General features: G+C 34.7%; 1 protein-coding gene and 1 pseudogene across 1 annotated transcript; one reads left to right on the top strand and one right to left on the bottom strand.

The window, feature by feature from the left end:
* Nucleotides 1–9,932: 9,932 nt before the first annotated feature.
* On the bottom strand, nt 9,933–10,552 carry LOC18021848 (annotated as a pseudogene).
* A 9,188-nt stretch (nt 10,553–19,740) lies between these two features.
* Nucleotides 19,741–21,174, top strand: LOC112088055 (cilia- and flagella-associated protein 251-like). Its single transcript, XM_024158209.1, has one exon. The coding sequence runs from the start codon at nt 19,741–19,743 to the stop codon at nt 21,172–21,174; it is 1,434 nt and encodes a 477-aa protein (XP_024013977.1).
* Nucleotides 21,175–24,101: the final 2,927 nt, after the last annotated feature.

A 24,101-nucleotide genomic window follows, 5' to 3' on the forward strand; every position in this document is an offset into this window, starting at 1 on the left:
AAACTTTGTGCCAAAGAACAATCCCGTCTCTGACCATAAAATGACACTTTTCCCAATTAAGGACCAAGTGCTTCTCTTCACATCGAGCTAATACCTTGTAGAGATTGTCCAGACAATCTTTAAAGGATGATCCGTAAACTGAGAAATCATCCATAAAGACTTCCATAAAATCCTCGATCATGTCAGTGAAGATGGACATCATACATCGCTGGAAAGTCGCAGGAACATTACAAAGTCCAAAAGGCATTCTGCGATATGCGAAAGTGTCGTATGGACATGTAAAGGTGGTCTTCACCTGTTCATCTGGGTGAATGGGGATCTGGAAAAACCCTGAATATCCATCAAGAAAAGCAGTAATACGGATGATTTTCCAATCTTTCCAGCATCTGATCGATGAAAGGCGGAGGGAAGTGATCTTTCCTGGTTGCTGCATTTAGCTTCCGGTAATCGATACACTACCTGTGGTCAGTCACTATTCGCGTCGGAATCAGCTCATTCCTCTCATTCTTCACAACTGTGACTCCTCCTTTCTTAGGAACCACGTGCACTGGACTGAAAAAAAGCACTATCTGAAATCGGATAGATGATCCCAGCTTGCAGCAGCTTCATGATCTCCTTCTTCACCACTTCTTGCAGATTTGTATTCAGCCTCCTCTGGTGCTCAATAAACGATTTCGTCTCATCCTCCAGATGAATCCGATGCATGCAAAGATCCGGAGAGATACCTGAAATATCATCAAGAGAATAGCCAAGAGCTTTGCGAAACTTGTGCAGCTTGCTTAGCAATAAGGTGAGCTCTGCATTGTTTAAGGAAGCATTGACAATAAAAGGATAAGTGGAATTAGGTCCCAGGAATGAGTACCTTAGCCCTGCAGGAAGCTGTTTGAGTTCAAGATTATGAGCTTTTTCTACCCATTGCTGAGCTTTTTGGCTTTTGCAGGAACTTCGATCAATTCCTCTTGAGCCACCAACTGCATCACTTTCTCGCTAGCATCCAGCATCTTGACATATGATGCTGTAATTTCGTCCAGGTGCTCTGCTTCAGACACAGATGAGATCAGAGCTCTCTCCAGTGGATCTACAGGGTGCATTTCCAGGAACATCTCATCTGCGAAGCCTGTGAGTGTGTCGACGTAGAAGGTTTGACCATCGATGGTGGGCTTCTTCATCAGCTTGTCCATGTCCAAGTTCATAACTAAATACCCAACATTCAAAGCAATTCGACCCCACCTGACATCGATGATTGCACCTGCAGTCACTAGAAAAGGTCTCCCAATGATAAGAGGATCCTTGGGTTCCTCTCCATATTCCAAGACGACGAAATCAGTTGGTATCATGCAATCTCCAACCTTGATTGGAACATCTTCCAGCACTCCTTCAGGTGTCCTCGTTGATCGATCAGCTAGGATAAGAGAGATCTTCGTTGGCTTGAAATCAGTCATACCGAGGTTGACAGCTACTGAGTATGGCATGAGATTGACACTTGAACCCAAATCACACAGCGATCTCTTGAATATCTTCGTGAAGATGGAGCAATCCAAGACAAAGCTTCCTGGATCAGACAATTTCTCTGGAATCCTGTTCTGAAACATAGCGCTGACTTGCTCAGAAATCCTCATCACTCCCTGTTCATGGCTGAGATTGTTAGTCACCATCCTCTTCACATAGCGTCTGATGACAGGAGTGATCTTCATAGCATCAACTAAAGGTATCTCATATAGGAAAGTTTCTATATCAAGTAACCAATTTTCCATAAATCTTTTTTAAGGGATTTAATCAATTTTTCTCCTAGTCACGATAGATCTCATAGAGTGTTTAAACTTTAAAGTAGAGAGGGAAGAACAGAAACTTAAATTTAAAAGTCATTTAGCAAACATAACAAGAGGCAAAAAAAGAGAGTCTATACCTGAAAAGGGTTTGCGCCAGAATCTAACAATTGTTTGTTTACCAAACTAGACTAAAATAATTTACAAATTTAAAGCTCAAAACGGTCAATAACTATTTCTAACCGATAATAAGTTGTTTACTGGTGAGATGGGATAAAAAGCAAATAAGCAATATTGTAAAAATAAAAAAAAATTAGCCGAACCACACACTATGAAAAATAATTTTATGATCTTAGAATACCAAATCTTTGACAGTCGACCAAATCTAAGATTGATGGAAGAAAGAGACTTGACATTCTAGACATACCATAGATTTATCTTATATATTCACTAATGCAGCTCACATAAACAGACGTAATCAAAACTTAGTTCTATGTACAAGTTGTATTTGGTAGCCGTAGATTTATCTTATTTACATGCTAACACATCTCATATTAATAATGTTCATCTGTTATTTATATTTGTTAAACCAAATAATCAAATGTATAATTGTGGTTGTTCAATTTACTTTTAATTATGAAACTTCTTTTTTGTTCAACCATTTGTTTCATTCACTTAAACTTCATGAGTACAATAAGAGGGAATGTTACATCCTCGTTGATAACTAGCATACAAAATAGAGGAGATTAAACTTAAAACAGATAGAGATTGATAAATTGAACGAATTAGAGGCCAAGCTTGAATGTGTCAGTTGAAACTTCATGGCAAAGCTGGAGTGTCTAAGATTAGTCACTTTACAATGTGACGTAAAAGAACGTCTCTCATAGAGAGGAAACATGGCGGTAAAATGACACTTTTCCCAATTAAGGACCAAGTGCTTCTCTTCACATCGAGCTAATACTTTGTAGAGATTGTCCAGATAGTCTTTAAAGGATGATCTGAAACTGAGAAATCATCCATAAAGACTTCCATAAAATCCTCGATCATGTCAGTGAAGATGGACATCATACATCGCTGGAAAGTCGCAGGAGCATTACAATTCTGCGATATGCGAAAGTATCGTATGGACATGTAAAGGTGGTCTTCCCCTGTTCATCTGGGTGAATGGGGATCTGGAAAAACCCTGAATACCCATCAAGGAAGCAGTAATACGGATGATTTTCCAATCTTTCCAGCATCTGATCGATGAAAGGCAGAGGGAAGTGATCTTTCCTGGTTGCTGAGTTTAGCTTCCGGTAATCGATACACATCCTGTGGTCAGTCACTGTTCGCGTCGGAATCAGCTCATTCCTCTCATTCTTCACAACTGTGACTCCTCCTCTCTTAAGAACCAAGTGCACTGGACTGAACAAAGCACTATCTGAAATCGGATAGATGATCCCAGCTTGCAGCAGCTTCATGATCTCCTTCTTCACCACTTCTTGCAGATTTGGATTCAGCCTCCTCTGGTGCTCAATTGACGATTTCGTCTCATCCTCCAGGTGAATCCGATGCATGCAAAGATCCGGAGTGATACCTGAAATATCATCAAGAGAATAACCAAGAGCTTTGTGAAACTTGTGCAGCTTGCTTAGCAGTAAGGTGAGCTCTGCATTATTTAAGGAAGCATTGACAATAAAAGGATAAGTGGAATTAGGTCCCAGGAATGCGTACCTTAGCCCTGCAGGAAGCTGTTTGAGTTCAAGATTAGGAGCTTTTTCTTCACTCCCATTGCTGAGCTTTTTGGCTTTTGAAGGAACTTTGATCAATTCCTCTGGAGCCACCAACTGCATCACTTTCTCGCTAGCATCCAGCATCTTGACATATGATGCTGTAATTTCGTCCAGGTGCTCTGCTTCAGACACAGATGAGATCAGAGCTCTCTCCAGTGGATCTACAGGGTGCATTTCCTGGAACATCTCCTCTGCGAAGCCTGTGAGTGTGTCGACGTAGAAGGTTTGACCATCGATGGTGGGCTTCTTCATCAGCTTGTCCATGTCGAAGTTCATAACTAAAATCTCCAACATTCAAAGCAATTCGACCCCTCCTAACATCGATGATTGCACCTGCAGTCACTAGAAAAGGTCTCCCAAGGATAAGAGGATCCTTGGGTTCCTCTCAATATTCCAAGACGACGAAATCAGTTGGTATCATGCAATCTCCAACCTTGATTGGAACATCTTCCAGCACTCTTTCAGGTGTCCTCGTCGATCGATCAGCTAGGATAAGAGAGATCTTCGTTGGCTTGAAATCAGTCATACCGAGGTTGACAGCTACTGAGTATGGCATGAGATTGACACTTGAACCCAAATCACACAGCGATCTCTTGAATATCTTCGTGAAGATGGAGCAATCCAAGACAAAGCTTCTTGGATCAGACAATTTCTCTGGAATCCTGTTCTGAAACATAGCGCTGACTTGCTCAGAAATCCTCATCACTCCCTGTTCATGGCTGAGATTGTTGGTCACCATCCTCTTCACATAGCGTCTGATGACAGGAGTGATCTTCATAGCATCAACTAAAGGTATCTCAATCACAAGCTTTTCCATAAAATCCTTGCACCTTGCATCATCTAGCTCTCGCTTGGATTTCTTAGAGCTCCTTGGGTAAAGAACCTTAGGTTTGTAAACCTTTTCCTTAGCAGATTTCGGACTTGGAACAATATCAGCTCTGCTCCGCGATTGGTGACGCACGACACTAGTTGTGGTGTCGCTCGACACCGGCTCTGCAACTTCAGGAACTTCTTCAGGATCTTCCAAATCCACGACTTCAGCAGCAGGAGACGTCTTTTTGGGCTCAGAAATCAACTTTTTACCACTTCTCAATGTGATGGCACTGCAGTGGGGCCTCGGATTGGTGTCAGTCTTTCCAGGTAAAAAGCTTTCTTGCCTTTTAACAGAACCTGCAGTTTGAGCAACCTGCATATCGAGCATCTTGACATGGGTGTTCAAAGCCTCGATTTTCCCATTCAGATCAAGGTAGAGAGCATTGATCTTTCCATTAAAGTCCATGGTGAGCTTCTGCTGTACTTCCAGAATCTGTTCCAGCATCGACTTCACCTCATTGTCAGGAGTTTGAGTTTGAGTTGGAGAAGTGCCAAAGTTTCTGGAAAAACTGTTGTTGGAGTAGGACTTATGGTATTGAGGCTTAGGCATGTAACCTGAGAAGTTCGGATTACTGGTGAAGGTGCTCCTCTGATTATTTCCATTCAAGCTTCTGGTACCTTGCTGATTACCAAACCTCTGACCTTGAAACCCTGATCCATTGACAAAGTTGACATCTTCCTCCTCAGCTTCATCTTCTGGTTCGAAACTTTCTACCTCCTGTGCAAATCGGACAGACTTCTTACCCACTAAAACTCTATGCACATAGTCAAGCTTAGCCTTCACCTCAGCAATCTGCGATCCATCCCTGTTCCCAGTCTGCTTCTTTCGCTCATAATCAGCATTCTTGGAACTATTGCTAGATGCCAAGTTTTCGATGAGCACAACAGCTTTTTCGGGGTATTTGGTGTTGAAATTTCCATTGCTTGCTGCATCAAGAGTATCTGATACCTCCAATCAACACCTCTGAAGAAAATACCCAACAGCTGCACATCGCTGAAATCATGATGGGGGCAATCTCGCTGGTATGATTTGAATCTCACCCAAGCAGCCTTGAACGCCTCAGTTGGTCTTTGAGAGAATGTCGAGATTTTGAGTCTCGGCTCTTAAGACCTGGCATCATCATAGAAGTTATGCAGGAAGGCGTTCCTGGTCTCTTCCCAAATAGTAAGTGATCCTGGCTCCAACTGCTTCAACCAATTAGCTGCTTCTCCAGCAAGAGAATAAGGAAACAGCTTGCAGAAGAGGCAATCATTGGACACTCCATTTTATTTGGTGCTGGTGACAAGGTCCTCAAACCTCTCGATGTGATCAATAGGATGCTCATGAGAGTGACCATGAAAGGGATGCTGACCCACACGAGTGTAGTACACAGGTTTCAGCTCAAAATCGTTCCTTTGAAACGCAGGGGCGAGAATCACGGACCGATTTGCATAGAACTGCTCAGGCCTGTTGTAGTCTCCAAGTGTTCTTCCACGAGCAGGTGCAGGTGCAGGTTCCCTCACATTCTGGTCTTCTGGAGCATTCGTCTGATTTGGAATGATCACAGCATTACCATCTCCATCAAGTCGTTGGCCTCTCTCATTGCACACATGACCCTCTTGGTCTCTCCAGATTCCAGCATCATCACGAACAAGTCAATTTGCGTTTTCCATCTCTGCCGGTTTCTTTGCTTTTTTGTTCGTTCGCTCTAACTCAGCTAGCTCCTCGTTGTTCAAATTCACTAGCGGTATGTCCTTGTTGCTTCTGGTTCCACGAGTATGCATAAACCTGAAACACAAAAGACAAAGAGAGAGAAAACGAAGTTAGTAAAATAGGTTATAAAAAAGAAAGGTGTCGCGCGACACCGTGGTGTCGCTTGACACTAAGAAAAACTTAGTCGAAACTCAAAAACTAAAGTTTAATGGCAAACTCAAGTCCCCGGCAACGGCGCCAAAACTTGATCTGCTCAAAGTTTAATCCCTAAGCTACTCTGCAAGAGCACAGATGTGCAGTTGTAGTATTGCAGGGGTCGAACCACAGAGACAAGAATTCACTCAATAAACCTAATAGATTTCGAATTACGCGAAGCAGATTTATAAGAAATAAATAGTGATGCAACAGAAAAAAACTAAGAAGCAGAAACGTTTGTAAGATTCAGATGGATGGAGATTAGGCTTAGGGCGTTTCTCAGAAATCAATTAATGCAGATCAATCGATTAGTCAGGGTTCAGATTTAAGAACGGTTCTTGAGCTCAAATAACACAATTATAATTAACCAACTTCCGTTGTGAGAATAATTTAAGTTAAAATCCTAGAATTCCAAATTCCTTCGCAAACCCTAATGATTTAAACCAGCTTTAATGCTCAAGTTTGATATGTTCACAAAGTATCTAAACCAAATTCCTTTGCGAATAGCTATTTTGCTCACCTTAGGTTCTTTCCAGTTATTCAATTACACTTCCGTGTCAATTAAGCAACCTAAGATCTAAGTTCTAGGTGATCAGTCCAGAATTAGCTTTAAGAGAAACCTATGGTGAAGAACTAACATGATTATGAACCCTAACTAAATCAATTAATCAGACATCTAGAGAAAACCTTAATGAGAACCCTAAACCTAACAAGCTAACTACTCAGACATGGATATTGAAACAATAAACATGATTGAATAGATTGCAACAAGAAGCTGAATAAAATAAATAAAGAGGTTCAAAATCTTCTCTCTAAACGAACAGAGTTCAGACTTGTCTCTCCAAACTCTCAAAATCGCAAAAAGCCTAAAGCAAAAGATGTCTTGTTCGAAAATCTAAGGTCAGGTTCAAAAGAGACTAAAAATCCTATTTATATCTTAAAAACACGTATTGAGCTTCTTTGGAAACTTTTGGGCCCAAATCCTTCTTCAAACAGGAAACAAAATCGCGTTATTCTAATTTCTTTGACAAGCGTCGAGCGTCACTCTCTATGGTGTCGTGCGACACTAATGCACATGATTTGTCCTTCGCGAATTTGATCCTGACTTAGCTCCAAAGTGCTCCAAAATCACAAATTAAGCTCCAAACGTACCTATGACCTGTAAAGACTCCAAAAGACTCGAGAAACACTAAAAAGACTCTATAAATAAGACCTATACCATGGTCAAAAACCATAAAAAACCATGATATATCATCTTGCAAATCACCATTTTTAATATTGTACATAAAAATGGGGAAATAACGAACCAACATTCTAAAAATAATCCATTTCAAAATGGTAGGATCATTGAGTCAAAAGAAATGGTAGTATACCCGCAACAGGCAGGGCAAAACTTGAGATTCGATATTAGCTGATGAAGATTCAATATATACTTGTATTTCATACTTAATTATACTCAAATTTGTTTTAAATTGTAAACATATGTACTATCATATAATAAATTTAGAATGACATCAATGTTAATATTTTAACTCATCTAAGCTACATTTGAGAGATTATCGTTTCAACCACACAAATTATCAAATCATTAAAAATATTTAAGAACTGCTTCTAAACTGACATTACAAAGGAAAAATGTAAGATATTTTAATCTACAGTTTTTGCAAGTAATAATTCACTAAAACAATGAACAAGAACTACAAGAATAGATAGATAGATATATATCACATTTATACTATTAAAACAGATGCAATTTTAGTCTTTGCATCCAAACACTCTTATTTTTTAAAAATATTTTTGAAAACTATTTTAATAGTAATCCAGTTTTGTGTAATATATAATAAAAATAAATTTTAATTTATTTTTTTATTTAATTTTAAATTATAGATATTAATACGATCAATTTAGATTTCCTAAATGTAAGTTAGATGCTTACATTCTAATTACCAAAAATCACAAAATTGAATTTTTATTAAATATTTTTAAAAATAATTACCAGGTTCTAATTAGAATTAATTTAACTCTTTAAAATTAAATAATAATTTCACAATAGAGCAAATGATAAATAAATATGTTATTATATTTATTTTATCATAATCAATCAGCTTATAAATTGTAAATATTCAAAATTAGTAAATACTTATTTTATATAGTACTATGATAAGACAGATTAGGATTTTGTTTTCATAAATGCGCTTATTTACCAATTGGTTTGACAAAATATACAAAATTATTGGTTAATTCAAAGCAGATTAGAGAACAGATTAACCCATTTGAACAATAATAAATATATAGATTTGTTGTGTGGTAATATAAATTCACATAATAAGAAAGGTTACAGTTAAAATTATACTGATATATACTATACTAACTCGTACACTTATTATTCTAATATATAACACATGGTAACTTTATAAATTTATAATTTTTTTTAGAGATAACAAAAGTTCCTATCATTTAAGGAATAAAAAAATTTTATTGTAGTTTTTAAGCTATTTTTGTTAGTGTTTGGATTATGTAAAGATTTTTTTTTATTCAATATAAATTTTAATATATAATAAATTATTGTCTCACACAATGCATGTTAGAATTGCATAGCGCAATTAGAAATATGGTATAAATATTGAAACACATATTACACAACAAATCAACACAAAAATCATTTTCTCACCAAAAAACTAACAAAAAAAAAATCAACATCTTTGAATCAGTAATACTTCAATTAGATCTTATTTCTCATTTTATTTTGTAGTTTGAAAAATTCAGTCTACAATTTTTTACGTAATTTATATATTTCAAAATCTAGTTCACAAAAAAATTACTTTGCGTTCACGCGCGGTTTAGATTGTAACCTAAAATAAATTAATAATATTTTATCTGTTAGTTTCATATTTTGACTGGTAATGTTAACTTATCAATGGTATAATTGCTTTGCTAGTATGTTTAAGTTATGAGATTTTTGGTCAATGCAATATAGAATAAATCAAACAAAAAATAAATTTTATTCGTTTTTATAATATGGATGTATGTGTATATTTTTATTTTTATATAAAGAAATATAAATTTTAAAATCAAAATCAAAAAGTTAACCAATAGTCCTAAAATATTTTTTCAGTCATAAAAACAGGGAGTAATGCATTGGTTTGAAAGAATATCATTTTTTTTTAATATATCAAATGACATGCACAAACTAGCTTAATTTATGTTATAACAAGATTATTGTCGATTTTTAATGAACATATTTGTTTTACATGTTAGCTAAAGATCTGAAGTTAAAGTTTGATATTTTGCTCAAGGTCTTACTTATAACAAAGGAAAATGTATTGCCATATGATCAAAACTCAAGAGAGCAAATTGCAAAATAATAAACTGGACACATCTGAATATTTATAAATTTATAACATATTTAAAAGGTGTTCCATTTTGAGAAACAATAACAGAAACTTTCATCACTTAACAAAACAAAACTCAGCAAAAAAATGAAACATAAAATTAAAAAAAGGAAATGGGTTAATTAAATATATAGGTTTTAAGGACCATGCTTCTCTATTTGGTAAAAAGACCTCAGCACACATTTTTTTTTTGTTCATGTTATCAGTGCCCGAAGATCCTCTGCTTCCACTAGTGCTAGCATTATGATTCATGTTCATATTATTGTTGCAGCTCTGGTTCTGCGCGTCTTGATTGATGCAGTAATTGTTATAATTATTTACATGACCACCAATTGGTTGGTTTATCAAACCAATCAAAGCATTGGATTCAACATCACAATAATCTTGGTAAAACGATCCATCAGAGAAATCTAAACAATCCAATGGTGGAAAACTTTGAACTGGAAGCCCCATATCACCATGAATTTCAGGTAAAGAACCGAAATGGTTCCCAACAGGAACAACAGTAGAAAAAGAATCAGAAGATCCAGTAAACTCATTGGTTTCTTGAACATGTAAGAAAGGTTGGTGGTGATTAACTTAATGGATCTCAACAGAAACTACCTGAGAAACAGAAGGTTGATTTATCTTTGGACGCTTGGTTTTACGACCACTTCCACCAATCGGTATGTCCCTTAGCATTCCACCATGAGTCCAGTGTCGGCGACAGTTTTTGCAGAAGTAGCGTGGTTGAGACACCCTATAGTTGTTGTAATAACCGTACTTGGTGTTTTCTGAGTTACACCTTGGACAAACACGTGGTGGAGGCTTCTCTTCATTCACTTGATTGTTTGCTATCAAAAAAATATTTGAGTTCTCCATTTTCCTAGAGAGCTGTTTAGTTTTTTTTTTTAGTCGTTCTTATGGTTTTTTATGCTGTGAGGGTATCTTCTTAAATAGGCTCTTGGAAAGCAGAAATTGTAAAAGAAATAAGTTTTGGGTTCTATAAAATGAGTTTATGAACAAAACGTGTCAAATATTGTGTATTAATAAAATTTAAAAATCATTCTTCACACTATAAATTTTGGGCTAAGCTTAGTCAAACAACCAAGTTTTTTTACTCTATTGAATGTATATGCAAAATGGAGAATCAAGAAGATACGATTAAATGAGCCAACTCTTATAATAAGAAACAAAATCTAGGGATAGGTTAGAATATAAGACCAATTTTAGGCAAAAAAATTATAAATTGTATTTGTTTTACTATAAAAAAAAAGTATAAGAAAACACATGCGTACGTATGATAAATTTTTTATTATAAAATTTATTTTTTAATCTAAACTGATATAAATGGATAGAGCTGAAAATGTGTAGTAGATTATATTACCAAATATTAAGAAAACTATAAACTCAACCACAATAGGAAATAACCTATTTTTTGAAATAGATAAAAAACATAAATAGTTTTAGAAAAATTAGAGATTGAGTAGTGATTCATTAAGAGAGATAATGTGGTGAGCACATGTGTTTCATATTTAAAACAGATACCAATAATGAGAAGCAATACTACAAATGTCAATACCAAAAGGTCCAAAACCATATCAAAAAGAGAAGAGACTCAACCAAAACAAACAAAAAAAAATTTTCCAAATTCTTATTTTGTTTTAAAAATTTTCTCTTAAGTTTAGTTATCCTTTTCAACTAATTTCTACTTTCAAATTCAACCAGCATTTGATGTAAAAAAAAATGATTTGTTAATATATTTTATTTTCAATTCAAAAACAAAAAATATTTAAAACGGAAAAAACATCAAGATAAACAATTTTATGCAGATTTATAGTAACTCATTTTGAATAAAGAAGAAAACATGTATATGTGTGTTAGTAGATATGTTCACAATTGTTTTTCGTGGGTAACAGAAAAACTATGTTGAAGGTTTATAGCGGTGAAAGAGGGTGTGTGAGTAGATCATATTAGTAATCCCAAGAGAGCAAAGGAAAGTTTCTATATCAAGTAACCAATTTTCCATACATATTTTTTAAGGGATTTAATCAATTTTTCTCCTAGTCACGATAGATCTCATAGAGTGTTTAAACTTTAAAGTAGAGAGGGAAAAACAGAAACTTAAATTTAAAAGTCGTTTAGCAAACACAACAAAAGGAAAAAAAGAGAGTCTATATTTGAAAAGGGTTTGCGCCAGAATATAACAATTGTTCGTTTACCAAACTAGACTAAAATAGTTTTCAAATTTAAAGCTCAAAAAGGTCAATAACTATTTCTAACTTATTAATAACTATTTCTAACCGATAATAAGTTGTTTACTGGTGAGATGGGATAAAAAAGAAAATAAGCAATATTGTAGAAATAAAAAAATTTAGCCGAATCACACACTATGAAAAATAGTTTTATGACCTTAGAATAACAAATCTTTGACAGTCGACCAAATATAATATTGATGGGAGAAAGAGAGACTTGACATTCTAGACATACCATAGATTTATCTTATATATTCACTAATGCAGCTCACATACATCAAAGAAAGTGTAGTTTCAAAACAGAGTACTTACTGAAAACAGAGCAATACTTTAAGAGATAAAACACTTGAAACTCGAGGAACACTAAAACAGATGTAATCAAAACTTAGTTCTATGTACAAGTTATATCTGATAGCCGTAGATTTATCTTATTAATAATGTTCATCTGTTATTTATAATTGTTAAACCAAATTATCAAATGTATAATTGTGGTTGTTCAATTTACTTTTAACTATGAGACTTCTTTTTTGTTCAACCATTTGTTTCATTCACTTAAACTTCACGAGTACAATAAGAGGGAATGTTACATCCTCGATGATAATTAGCATACAAAATAGAGGAGATTAAACTTAAAACAGATAGAGATTGATAGATTGAATGAATTAGAGGACAAGCTCAAATGTGTCAGTTGAAACTTCATGGCAAAGCTGGAGTGTCTAAGATTAGTCACTTTACAATGTGACATTGAGAAAGAATCCTTACCTCTGAAAATCGTTGAAGCGATCTCAGTAGTCTCTTTTGGTCCCGTGCAATCCCGGATGTAAGAGAGCAAATTGGTGAAGGAGTTAAGCTGTTTAATGGGTAATGAACCCGGTAAAAGAACGTCTCTCATAGAGAGGAAAGATGGCGGTAAAATTCTCTCCTTCCCCCCCCCTCCCCCCAAATGAGGAAGGTGAAAACGATCTCTCCCACATGGAGGAAGTTGATCCAAATAGCTTATCCCTAGAAGAATTTATTGGAATATGTCTCTCCGTCGTAATGGAGAAAGATACCTGAAGGTAAAAGCCGGAGCTAGATTTGTCAAGCGGTGATGAACTTCTCTTTACTGGGCCTTCTAACAAGAAAAAGCCATTATTATTTGCAACTGTGGACTAAACACCATGAAGTTCCAATTGGGCCAGGCCCACGATGAAGACCAACGTTGAGAAATGGAGACAAGACGTCGTGACAACGTAATGGTAGGGAGCATTCGGTGGTAGCACACCAGAATTTTCAAACATAGCAGGGCAAAAGGAGATGGGAGAGGCTCGGTCCTCTGAATTTTCGTCGTTGAGGCAACTCTTGCAGGCAGAGCAGCCTATGTGAAAGTTTGATGACGAAATATTGAAAGCTCTACGTTTAAGCAGGAAGTTATGGCAGTAGAGGAGGAGAGTCGGCTGTTGAAACGGCCGGTGAGATGTGTCTTTAATCATTAGATCTGGCCAATAAAAAATCGCCAATGGAGTTTCCGCTTTTTTAATTTAATGATGGCTATAGTTGTCCGTATGAAAAAATGTGGGTTATTTTAGAAAAGATTTAGTTTTTTGAAGTTATTTTAGAGATTTGTCCATTAAAAAAACAGATTATATAAATAAGAAAAAATAACATGTGATCAAAGGATTGTATAGAATTACCAGTTTATCATTAAATGAAAAATGAGTTTCAGAAGATTAAAGATCATAATAAAATCAAGGACAATTAAATTTGTGAATAAAATAGATATAAGTCGCTTCATATTTAGATCATCTAAGAAAAATTTTAAATTTTTATAGTAGTTTAATAATCTATTTTTCATTTTTTAATAAAAATTTTGAAATTTCAAGATAACTTAAAAGGAAATGAATAGTCATAATGCTTAAGAGTTACCACGATAAAATACATAAACTAAATGTTCTATATCTTTACGAATCATTATAATTTTATAATAAATTAATAATTACCATAAATTCTCATGCTTTAATCTAATTACAAATTTATCCTTTTTGTCTTAACTCAAATATTTTAATTTTATTTCCTTATCTTAACAATATTTTCTAATAAATAATTACCAAATTTTTAAATTTGACATCTATAATTTTCAAGAAATACATAATTTTATAAAAAAAATTCATTTTATAAGTTATAGATTTCTATTTTCATGAAATATTTAATTTTTTTGGGGAGGGGGGAAGGAAATCATGTATATAATTGTATGGCAGGAAATTGAGATTTTATGTTTTTACGGAAAACATGATTTTATGTTTTTTGCAAGAAAACATGATGTTACGTTTTTACAAGAAAACGAGATTTGATCCTTCAAGGGGAAAAAAGATTTTATATTTTTTTGCGGGAGATAGAATTTTATTTTTTTGATGGAAAATAAGATGTTACGTTTTTTTGAAAAACAAGATTTTATGTTTTGGCGTGAAAATAGGATTTTATAATTTTTACAAAAAAAAGAAATTTTATGTTTTTGGCAGAAATTTGAAATTTATGTTTTTGAAGGGAAAATCCTATTTATGTTCTTACAGAAAAACATAATTATACATTTTAGGCGGGAAAATAAAATTTTATGTTTTTTTACAGAAAAATGAGATTTTACGTTTTTAGCCAAAAAAATATGATTTTATGTTATTGGCAGAGAATTGAGATTTATGTTTTTAGAAAAAAATGAGATTTTACATTGTTATGAAAAAATTATTTACATTTGATTTGGGAAAATATGATTTTATGTTTTTATTATTTATATTTATTGTGTATTGTTGATTTATATTATTTATTGATTTTTGTTAAGTATATTTTTATTATTTGACTTTTTGGACTGAATGATCTCTATCCATATGTGGATCAGCCAGATGAGTTTAAAATTTTCTTCATAATTTTATAAGTAATTCATATGCTTCATCTAAATGATCCATCAAAATGAATCGGTTGATGCAATTAAACAAATATCATATTACTGCTTCATCTTGCTTCATCTGGATGGATCTTCAAGATCCTAAGTGGGATAAGAAGTTGTTGAAAATTTTGTAATTGCCTAATTGGTTTAGTCAAGAATAAGTAAGTGTTAAAACAGCTCAAACTATTTTTTTTTTAATCTAAAAACCAGTTTAGTCTTAATTTGTTTACGTTAGGTTGGAAACTTTTATTCCACCTCTGATAAATATGTCGGCTGACTCTCTAGCAAAATCTGCTCTTCAGGAACTCATGCAATAGTATAACTCTTTCAAGTTTAAATGTAATTGCATGTCTTTCAAAACAAAAAAAAAGGAATAAGAGGAACGAGTAGAAAAGAGACGTGCAAAACTGACCTATGAGACTACAACAACCATTTTCTAATAGGAAAATTAGGTGGAAGAACATGATTCAGAGCTTATATTTGCACCATTATAATGTTCATTTTTCTCCTTGAGAAATTATCCAAAACTCATTCAGACATGGGGACCACTAGTTACATTTCCTCAGCTTTTTTCTTTTAACGTCTCTCTCTTGTCTCCACGTTATCTCTTCCAAAAAAAGTTTTTTTTAAGCTTTTCTCTTTTCCAAAAAAAGTTTTTCGTGAAAAAATTATTCACTAACATTTAAACAACTATCCATTAGTAGTCAACTACTCAATTATATATATAACTATTGTGCTATAATGCTTCATTTTTTTCATTATGTATATAGTGATTTGATGATAAATTAGTCGTCTATATTTATACGACTATTTCGTAAATAGTCACCTACTCGAATACCTACATAATTGTGGTGCTTTAATGCTTCAATTTTTTTTCTTATATGTTTATCATGAGGGATTTGTTAATAAATTAGTTGTCTACATTTAAACGACTATTTTTTTCTCAATAGTCATGTACTCGAGTACCTACATAAGTATGGTTATTTTTTATCAATAGTCATATACTCGAGTACCTATATAACTATGATGCTTTAATGGTTCAAATTTTTGTTTTTCATGGGCTTATCGTTAGTGATTTGTATCTACATTTATACGATTATTTTGTCTGTAGTCACCTACTCGAATACCTTCATAAATATGGTGCTTTAATGTTTCAATTTTTATTTTTTATCTCATAAGCTTATTGTTAGTGATTTGATGATAAGTTAATCGTCTATATTTATACGACTACTTTTTGTTAGTAGTCACCTACTCAAATACCAACATAGTTATGATGTCTTAATGCTTCATTTGTTTTTTCTTATGTGGTTATTATGAGTGATTTGGTGATGAATTAGTCGTCTACATTTAGGTGATTATTTCATCAGTAGTCAGATGTTCGAGCACCTACATTAGCATATCTATCTTAAAAACAAAATATCTTATGTGTATATATTAAAAACAATAATAATAATAATAATATATAATTAATAAAAACATAAAATCATATTTTCCCACATCAAACGTAAGTATTTTGAAAAACTTTCTTAAGTGTATATATTATAGCATAAGTATTTTACAAACAAAATTTATAGGCATCTACATTTAGACAACTATTAATTCAGTAGTCATATACTCGAGCACCTACATTGACATAACTATGATGCTTTATTGTTTCAAAAAAATTACTCGAATATCTACATTGTCGTAATAGTCATTTGATTTTTTTGACGAAGCCAAAAAATAGTCATCTGTTTTAACTGTCACGATAGTCATCTGTTTTGTTAAGAGAACAAAAGTCTTTTAGTGGCAGAAGAAAGAGAAAATGTTGTAGTTTTTACAGATTAATGTGCAATGGGTTTTTCGATATTTTTTCATTTTTTTGACAGTTGACTACTGTCATATACCCAATTGACTACTTTTCTAGGGTGAATAACTAACTTTTTTTTAGAAACTATTATTCTTGCAAATCACCATTTTTAATATTGTACATAAAAGTGGGGAAATAACGAACCAACATTCTAAAAATATTCCATTTCAAAATGCTACAATCATTGAGTCAAAAGAAATGGTAGTATTCAGTATATACTTGTATTTCATACTTAGTTACACTCAAATTTGTTTTAAATTGTAAACATATGTACTATCATATAATGAATTTAGAATGACATCAACGTTAATATTTTAACTCATCTAAGCTACATTTGAGAGATTATCGTTTCAACCACACAAATTATCAAATCATTAAAAATATTTAATAACTGCTTCTAAACTGACATTACAAAGGAAAAATGTAAGATATTTTAATTTACAGTTTTTACAAGTAATAATTCACTTAAACTATGAACAAGAACTACAAGAATAGATAGATATATATATCACATTTATACTATTAAAACAGATGCAATTTAGTCTTTGCATCCAAACACTCTTATTTTTAAAAAATATTTTTGAAAACTATTTTAATAGTAATCCAGTTTGGTGTAATATACAATAAAAATAAATTTTATTTTTTTATTTAATTTTAAATTATAGATATTAATACGATCAATTTTACATTTCCTAAATGTAAGTTAGATGCTTACATTCTAATTACAAAAAAATCACAAAATTCAATTTTTATTAAATATTTTAAAAAATAATTACTCGATTCTAATTAGAATTAATTTAACTCTTCAAAATTAAATAATACTTTCACAATAGTGCAAATAATAAATAAATATGTTATTATATTTATTTTATTATAATCAATCAGCTTATAAATTTTAAATATTCAAAATTAGTAAATATTTATTTTATATAGTACTATGATAAGATAGATTAGGGTTATCTTTTCATAAATACATTGTTTACCGATTGGTTTGACAAAATTTACAAAATTATTGGTTAATTCAAAGCAGATTAGAGAACAGATTAACACATTTGAAAAATAGTAAATATATAGATTGGTTGTGTGGTAATATAAATTCACATAATAAGAAAGTTTACAATTAAAATTATATTGATATATACTATGCTAACTCGTACACTTATTATTCTAATATATAACATATGGTAACTTTATATATTTATAAATTTTTTTGTTAGATAACAAAATTTCCTATTATTTAAGGAATAAAAATTTTCATTGTAGTTTTTAAACTATTTTTGTTATTGTTTGGATTACGTAAAGATTGTTTATTCAATATAAATTTTAATGTATAATAAATTATTGTCCCACACAATGCATATTAGAATTGGATAGCGCCAATTAGAAATGTGGTATAAATATTGAAACACATATTACACAACAAATCAACATAAAATATCATTTTCCCACCAAAAACCTAACAACCAAAAAAAACAACATCTTTGAATCAATAATACTTCAATTAGATCTTATTTCTCATTTCTAATTTGTAGTTTGAAAAATTCAGTCTACAAATTTTTTTACGTAATTTATATATTTCAAAATCTAGTTTACAAAAAAATTACTTTGCGTTCACGCGCGGTTTAGATTCTAACCTAGAATGAATTAATGATATTTTATCTGTTAGTTTCATATTTTGACTGGTAATGTTAACTTATCAATGGTATAATTGCTTTGCTAGTATGTTTAAGTTATGAGATTTTCGGTCAGTGAAATATAGAATAAATCAAACAAAAAATAATTTTATTCGTTTTTATAATATGAATGTTTGTGTATATTTTTATTTTTATATAAAGAAAAATAAAATTTAAAATCAAAATTTAACCAATGGTCCTAAAATATTTTTTTTCAGTCATAAAAATAGGGAGTATTAAACATCCTGACCATAAATGCATTGGTTTGAAAGAATATCATTTTTTTTTAATATATCAATGAAAGCAATGTATCTTGATGGGGACGAAGAAACTTGGGTAAGCATTGGGATGGTTTCCGATTCACGATGGAAAGCGGGTCAACAAGGAAAACGAGTAGCGGATACCAGTAAATCAATCCAAAATGCGGTCAAGACGAAACTCGGTAGTTTTTCGGAAAGCAATATTACGAAGAGTAAATCCATATTATCTCGATCTGATATTGCAGATACAAGGATCTATACAGCGGATCACTATATCGGTACTGTAATTCAAATCGCTCCGAGAATATTTGGAGTGCTTCCATATAAGGGTGTCAAATATCTAAAAGGATTGGAGAGTGAGGATATGATCTGGGAATTAAAATCTACGGTCAGACAGAGAGATTCACAGAAATCTCAGAAAAGAGGAAGATTAGGTGTCGACTTCCATTCCAAGATTTGGTGTAATGATGGACGGATTCGAATGGATTCTGATTTCCGCGGTGTATGCTATTATGTTTGGATCGGTTTTAGACAAAGGCAACAGGCAAGATTCTGCAGGATTAAAACTCGCCAATTACAGAAGTATTTGAAGCAAGTCATGTATGTAGAGATGATCTCGGTGATTAATTTCTGGAGATTACATATTGCAAATCATATTTTTCAATCAATGTACAATCTCTACTACGCAAATCGGGTGCAATATATAAAGAAGAATGGTGTCATTGATGCTAAACACACAAACCCCTTTTTTCCCTCGGATCTCTCTTCTCAGCCCTTGCTTCTTTCTACACGGACAAAACAGATGGCTCAGAGCAATTTGGTTAAACAAACTGGGCTGGGGATGAATGCGGACAAGTCTCTTAAGCGGTTGAAGATTACGGTCCCACACTTTGACAACACAAACTTGATTGAAAGCTATTCACGGACGTTAATCGGTCGGTGTATGAACCCACATATGCAAGATATGAAGGCCTTGCTGTTCATGCTCCCCAGAATCTGGAAAGTAGAGGAAAGGGTGGCGGGTGCAGATTTGGGTTTAGGTCGATTCCAATTCGATTTTGACAAGGAGGAAGATATAATTGAGATAATGAAAATGGAACCTGTTTCGATTACTGGATGCTCTCGTTGGTGCGGTGGTCTCCGGTGGTGGATCCGAATTACCCATCAGCGATTAAGTTTTGGGTACGCGTCATTGGCGTTCCCTTACACTTCTGGGCGGATGAAACTTTCCGGTGTATCGGAAAAGCCATTGGGGATGTCAAAGCGGTCAATCTAGACGACGGACAGATTCAGGTGGTCATCGATGGGCAGAAGCCACTGTGCTTTGAAACGGTCGTCGAGTTTCAGGGTGGGGAGGAAACGATCGTTTATTTACGATATGAGAGGCTTTTTGGTTACTGCAGAAATTGTCTTAGCCTATGTCACGATCACCAACGGTGCCCAAATCGGTCAGATGGGGCGGATCGCAAGGTTGCGGAGGATCATGGTGAGGACCAGGGAGATATCCATGGACCTGCGTCTTATAGAACCGCGATGTTACATGGAAATGCAGGAAATAAGGAAAGAGGAAGAAATGGAGTTTCTGTTGGATTGCAAAAAGGTCCACAAAAAGGAAAAGGGAAGGAGAGCTCTCGTCAAAGCGTAGCGGACGAAGACGGAAGGCAGCAGCGAAGCAGGTCGGAGTGGAAATACGGTGAAGGCTCCTCGCGATATACCCGACCATCAAGCTATGTCCCTCCCAAGGAAATGACTCAAAAGCAGACAACCTCAGGTGTCATGCGGAACACACCACGGCAGCTGGAGAAAGTTCAGACAAACTCGGATCAAATTAAGGTGGATCAAACAAAAAAAGATCGGAAAGAGGAAGAAAGGCAAATGACACAATCGGTCAAGGGCATATCTTCTACGATTTTTCCTTTGGAAAGTTCGGCGAGGAAGAGTTTGACGTTTGAAGATGGTGGTTTTGTTAGTTATGGATCTCGGGACAAAGACTTAATGGATTCGGAGAACATGAATTGGTTGGCAGAAATTTCTGATTCCTTTGGGAGTTTTGAGGAAGCAATCATGGGTGAAGAGGTTTCAGGTGATGATATCGGGATGGGTATGATGTTAGAGGGGCAGGAGAGTTACATGATAAAAGCGGCTACTCCGAAAGAGACGCAAGGTGTACTAACGAAGGCGAATGAGAGGTGTGGAAAAGAGGATGGAGAGATTGTTGAAATATCTGCAATGGTGAATCAAAAAGAAGAGGGGATGATGGATACGCTGAAGGAATATGAAAATGGTGGTGGCACAGATCGGGAGACTATGATAGAGACAAAGGAGATGGGCTCGGAAGCTTTGGTGGGGGTCACAAAACAGGGAACAAAGAAGAAACTCACCAAGACTTCCTCGCAGGTTTTGGTAGGCACCACAAAGAAACGGTTGGTGCAAGCTCTAATCTCTCCTCGGAAAAAACAGGCAGCAAAAACTTCGGATCGGAACAAGGAAGGAACAGGTTTAGGCGGCTCAAAGGGTTCATCAGACCCGATAATAGATCCAAAACCATGACCTATTTGATTTATGCGGATTCTCAGCTGGAATTGCCAAGGCGTAGGGAGCCATTGGACAATAAGTTATCTTCGGGAGGTGTGGAAGAGACACAGACCTGAATTCTTGTTTCTTTCTGAAACCAAACAAGATTTTTCGTTTTTACAAAAATTTCAATTTCATTTTGGTTATAATAAATTGTACACGGTGGAGCCGTGCGGTGCAAGTGGTGGACTTGCTTTATTTTATAATTCTGCTTTTGATGTTACTATTTTATTTTCGAATAATAGAATTATTGATATCGAAGCAAATGTTCTGGGAAGACAAGTATTTATATCTTTTATTTATGGAGATCCGGTTCCAAAATTGCAGGACCAAGTTTGGGAAAGACTAACAAGAATAAGCCTTAATCGGAATGACCATTGGTTTATTATTGATGATTTAAACGAATTAACGGGTAATCATGAAAAAGAAGGAGGTACTCTAAGGCATGCTTCAACTTTTGTATCCTTTAATCTCATGATTCGGGACTGTGGATTCTTGGAATTTCCATGTTTGGGAAATACTATGTCTTGGAAAGGACGGCAGAATTCAAAAGTGGTGAGGTGTAAACTTGATCGGGCTCTAGCAAATGCAGATTGGCATGAGATTTTCCCCCAATCTGTAGTCGAGTATTTGGCAATGATTGGTTCGGATCATAGACCAATAGTCGCTACAATTGTGGATAAAATTCCAAGGAAAAAATCACAGTTTCGATTTGATAAAAGATGGTTAGGACAAGAAGGCCTAATGGAATCTATTTTTAGAGGTTGGGATTTAGGTAATGGACGAGAAGTGAAGTTTGTAGATAAAATACGTAATTGCCGGAGGGAAATATCCAGATGGAGGAAAACCTCCTTACCATATGGACAGGAAAAAATTAATGAGTTAAAACGGGCTTTAGACGAGATCCAGACGGATGATACAAGTACGGAGGAGGAGTTATTAGAGATCACAAAAAAGTTAAAGGAAGCATATAGGGATGAAGAATTATTCTGGCAACAAAAAAGCCGTACCCACTGGGCGAGGGATAGAGACAAGAATACAAAATTCTATCATGCATTAGTAAAACAAAGGAGAGCGCGGAACCGAATTATTGGCTTACATAACACAGCAGATGCATGGGTTACTGCCGAAAAAGAGATACAACAAGTGGCGGAAAAATATTTTGACGACATTTTTACGTCGACATCGCCGACAGAGTTTGAGGAAGCACTAGGAGAGATAAAACCTTTAATTTCGGAAACCAATAATAAGATGCTCACGGCCAGGGCTACTGAGGAGGAAGTACGGAAGGCTCTCTTCATGATGCATCCTGAAAAAGCTCTGGGACCAGACGGCATGACTGCACTTTTCTACCAACGCTCGTGGCAAATCATCAAGGCAGATATAGTAGGATTAGTTAACGGTTTTCTGGACACAGGGAGCTTCGATGAGAGATTGAACATGACAAATATTTGTCTAATACCAAAAACGGAAAGATCCACCAGGATGACAGAATTACGCCCCATCAGCCTATGTAACGTGGGCTATAAGATAATTTCCAAAGTATTATGTCAAAGGTTAAAAAACTATTACCGGACCTGATATCGGAAACACAATCAGCCTTTGTGGCAGGACGGTTGATTTCGGATAATATCCTAATTGCCCAGGAGATGTTTCACGGACTGAGGACCAACAAGTCCTGCAAAAACAAATTTGTTGCAGTTAAGACCGATATGAGTAAAGCTTATGATAGAGTTGAATAGAGCTTTATTGAGAATTTGTTGAGACGTTTTGGCTTTGCGGAAAAATGGATAGTTTGGATGATGAGATGTATAACTTCGGTTCGATATAAAGTCCTCTTGAATGGACAACCAAAGGGACAAATCATTCCTGGCAGAGGATTACGTCAAGGGGACCCCTTATCACCATATTTATTTATATTATGCACGGAGGCCTTAATTTCAAATATAAGGAAAGCGGAAGAGGAAAAATTACTGACGGGTCTAAAGATCGCAAGGGCGAGCCCACCGATTACACATTTACTTTTTGCGGATGATAGTTTATTCTTTTGAAAAGCAAAAAAGGAAGAGATTCAGAAGATTCTATCTATATTGTTTACGTAAGAAAGAGCATCAGGCCAACAAATTAATTTTGATAAATCATCTCTTGTATTTGGGCATACGGTTTCTGAGGAGGTACAAAATGAGTTGAAACAACTATTAGGTATTTCGAAGATTGGAGGAAATGGATCCTATTTGGGTATCCCGGAAAGTCTAGATGGGGCCAAAAGTAGAGTCTTTAATTTTGTAGCGGAAAGACAGCATGATCGGATTAATGGCTGGACCTCGCGGTTATTATCAAAAGGTGGAAAAGAAGTCTTACTTAAGTCAGTGGCATCGGCAATGCCTACCTTTGTAATGTCATGCTTTTGTTTACCCAAGTCTACGACGGCAAAGTTGACAAGTGCAGCGGCGAGATATTGGTGGTCCTCTGATGGGCACAATAGAGGAATGCATTGGATCGCATGGAACAAGATGTGCAGAGGCAAGACAGAAGGAGGAATTGGATTCCGAAATGTGGAGGATTTTAACACAGCACTATTGGCAAAACAATTATGGCGTTTATTAGATAAACCAAATTCATTGTTTGCATGAGTTTTTAAGGGACGATACTTTCGGAGTTCTTCCCCTTTTGAACCTATCCGCTCATACTCGCCATCCTATGGCTGGCGGAGTATAATATCGGCTAGATCTCTGGTTAATAAAGGGCTAATCAAAAGAGTTGGTTCGGGCTGTTCCATTTCGGTATGGAATGACCTCTGGATACCAGACTCTCGCCCGAGATCAGCCACTTGTAAGGGTTTTAATTATTATCCGAATCTAATGGTAAATCACCTGATTGATCCAATGACAAATACTTGGAAT

Source organism: Eutrema salsugineum, unplaced genomic scaffold (assembly GCF_000478725.1).
Source record: "Eutrema salsugineum unplaced genomic scaffold, Eutsalg1_0 scaffold_15, whole genome shotgun sequence".
Classification (NCBI taxonomy): domain Eukaryota; kingdom Viridiplantae; phylum Streptophyta; class Magnoliopsida; order Brassicales; family Brassicaceae; genus Eutrema; species Eutrema salsugineum.

Coding starts and splice junctions, on each gene's coding strand:
- LOC112088055 (XM_024158209.1), top strand. CDS start 19,741: ATGCTCTCGTTGGTGCGGTGGTCTCCGGTGGTGGATCCGAATTACCCA.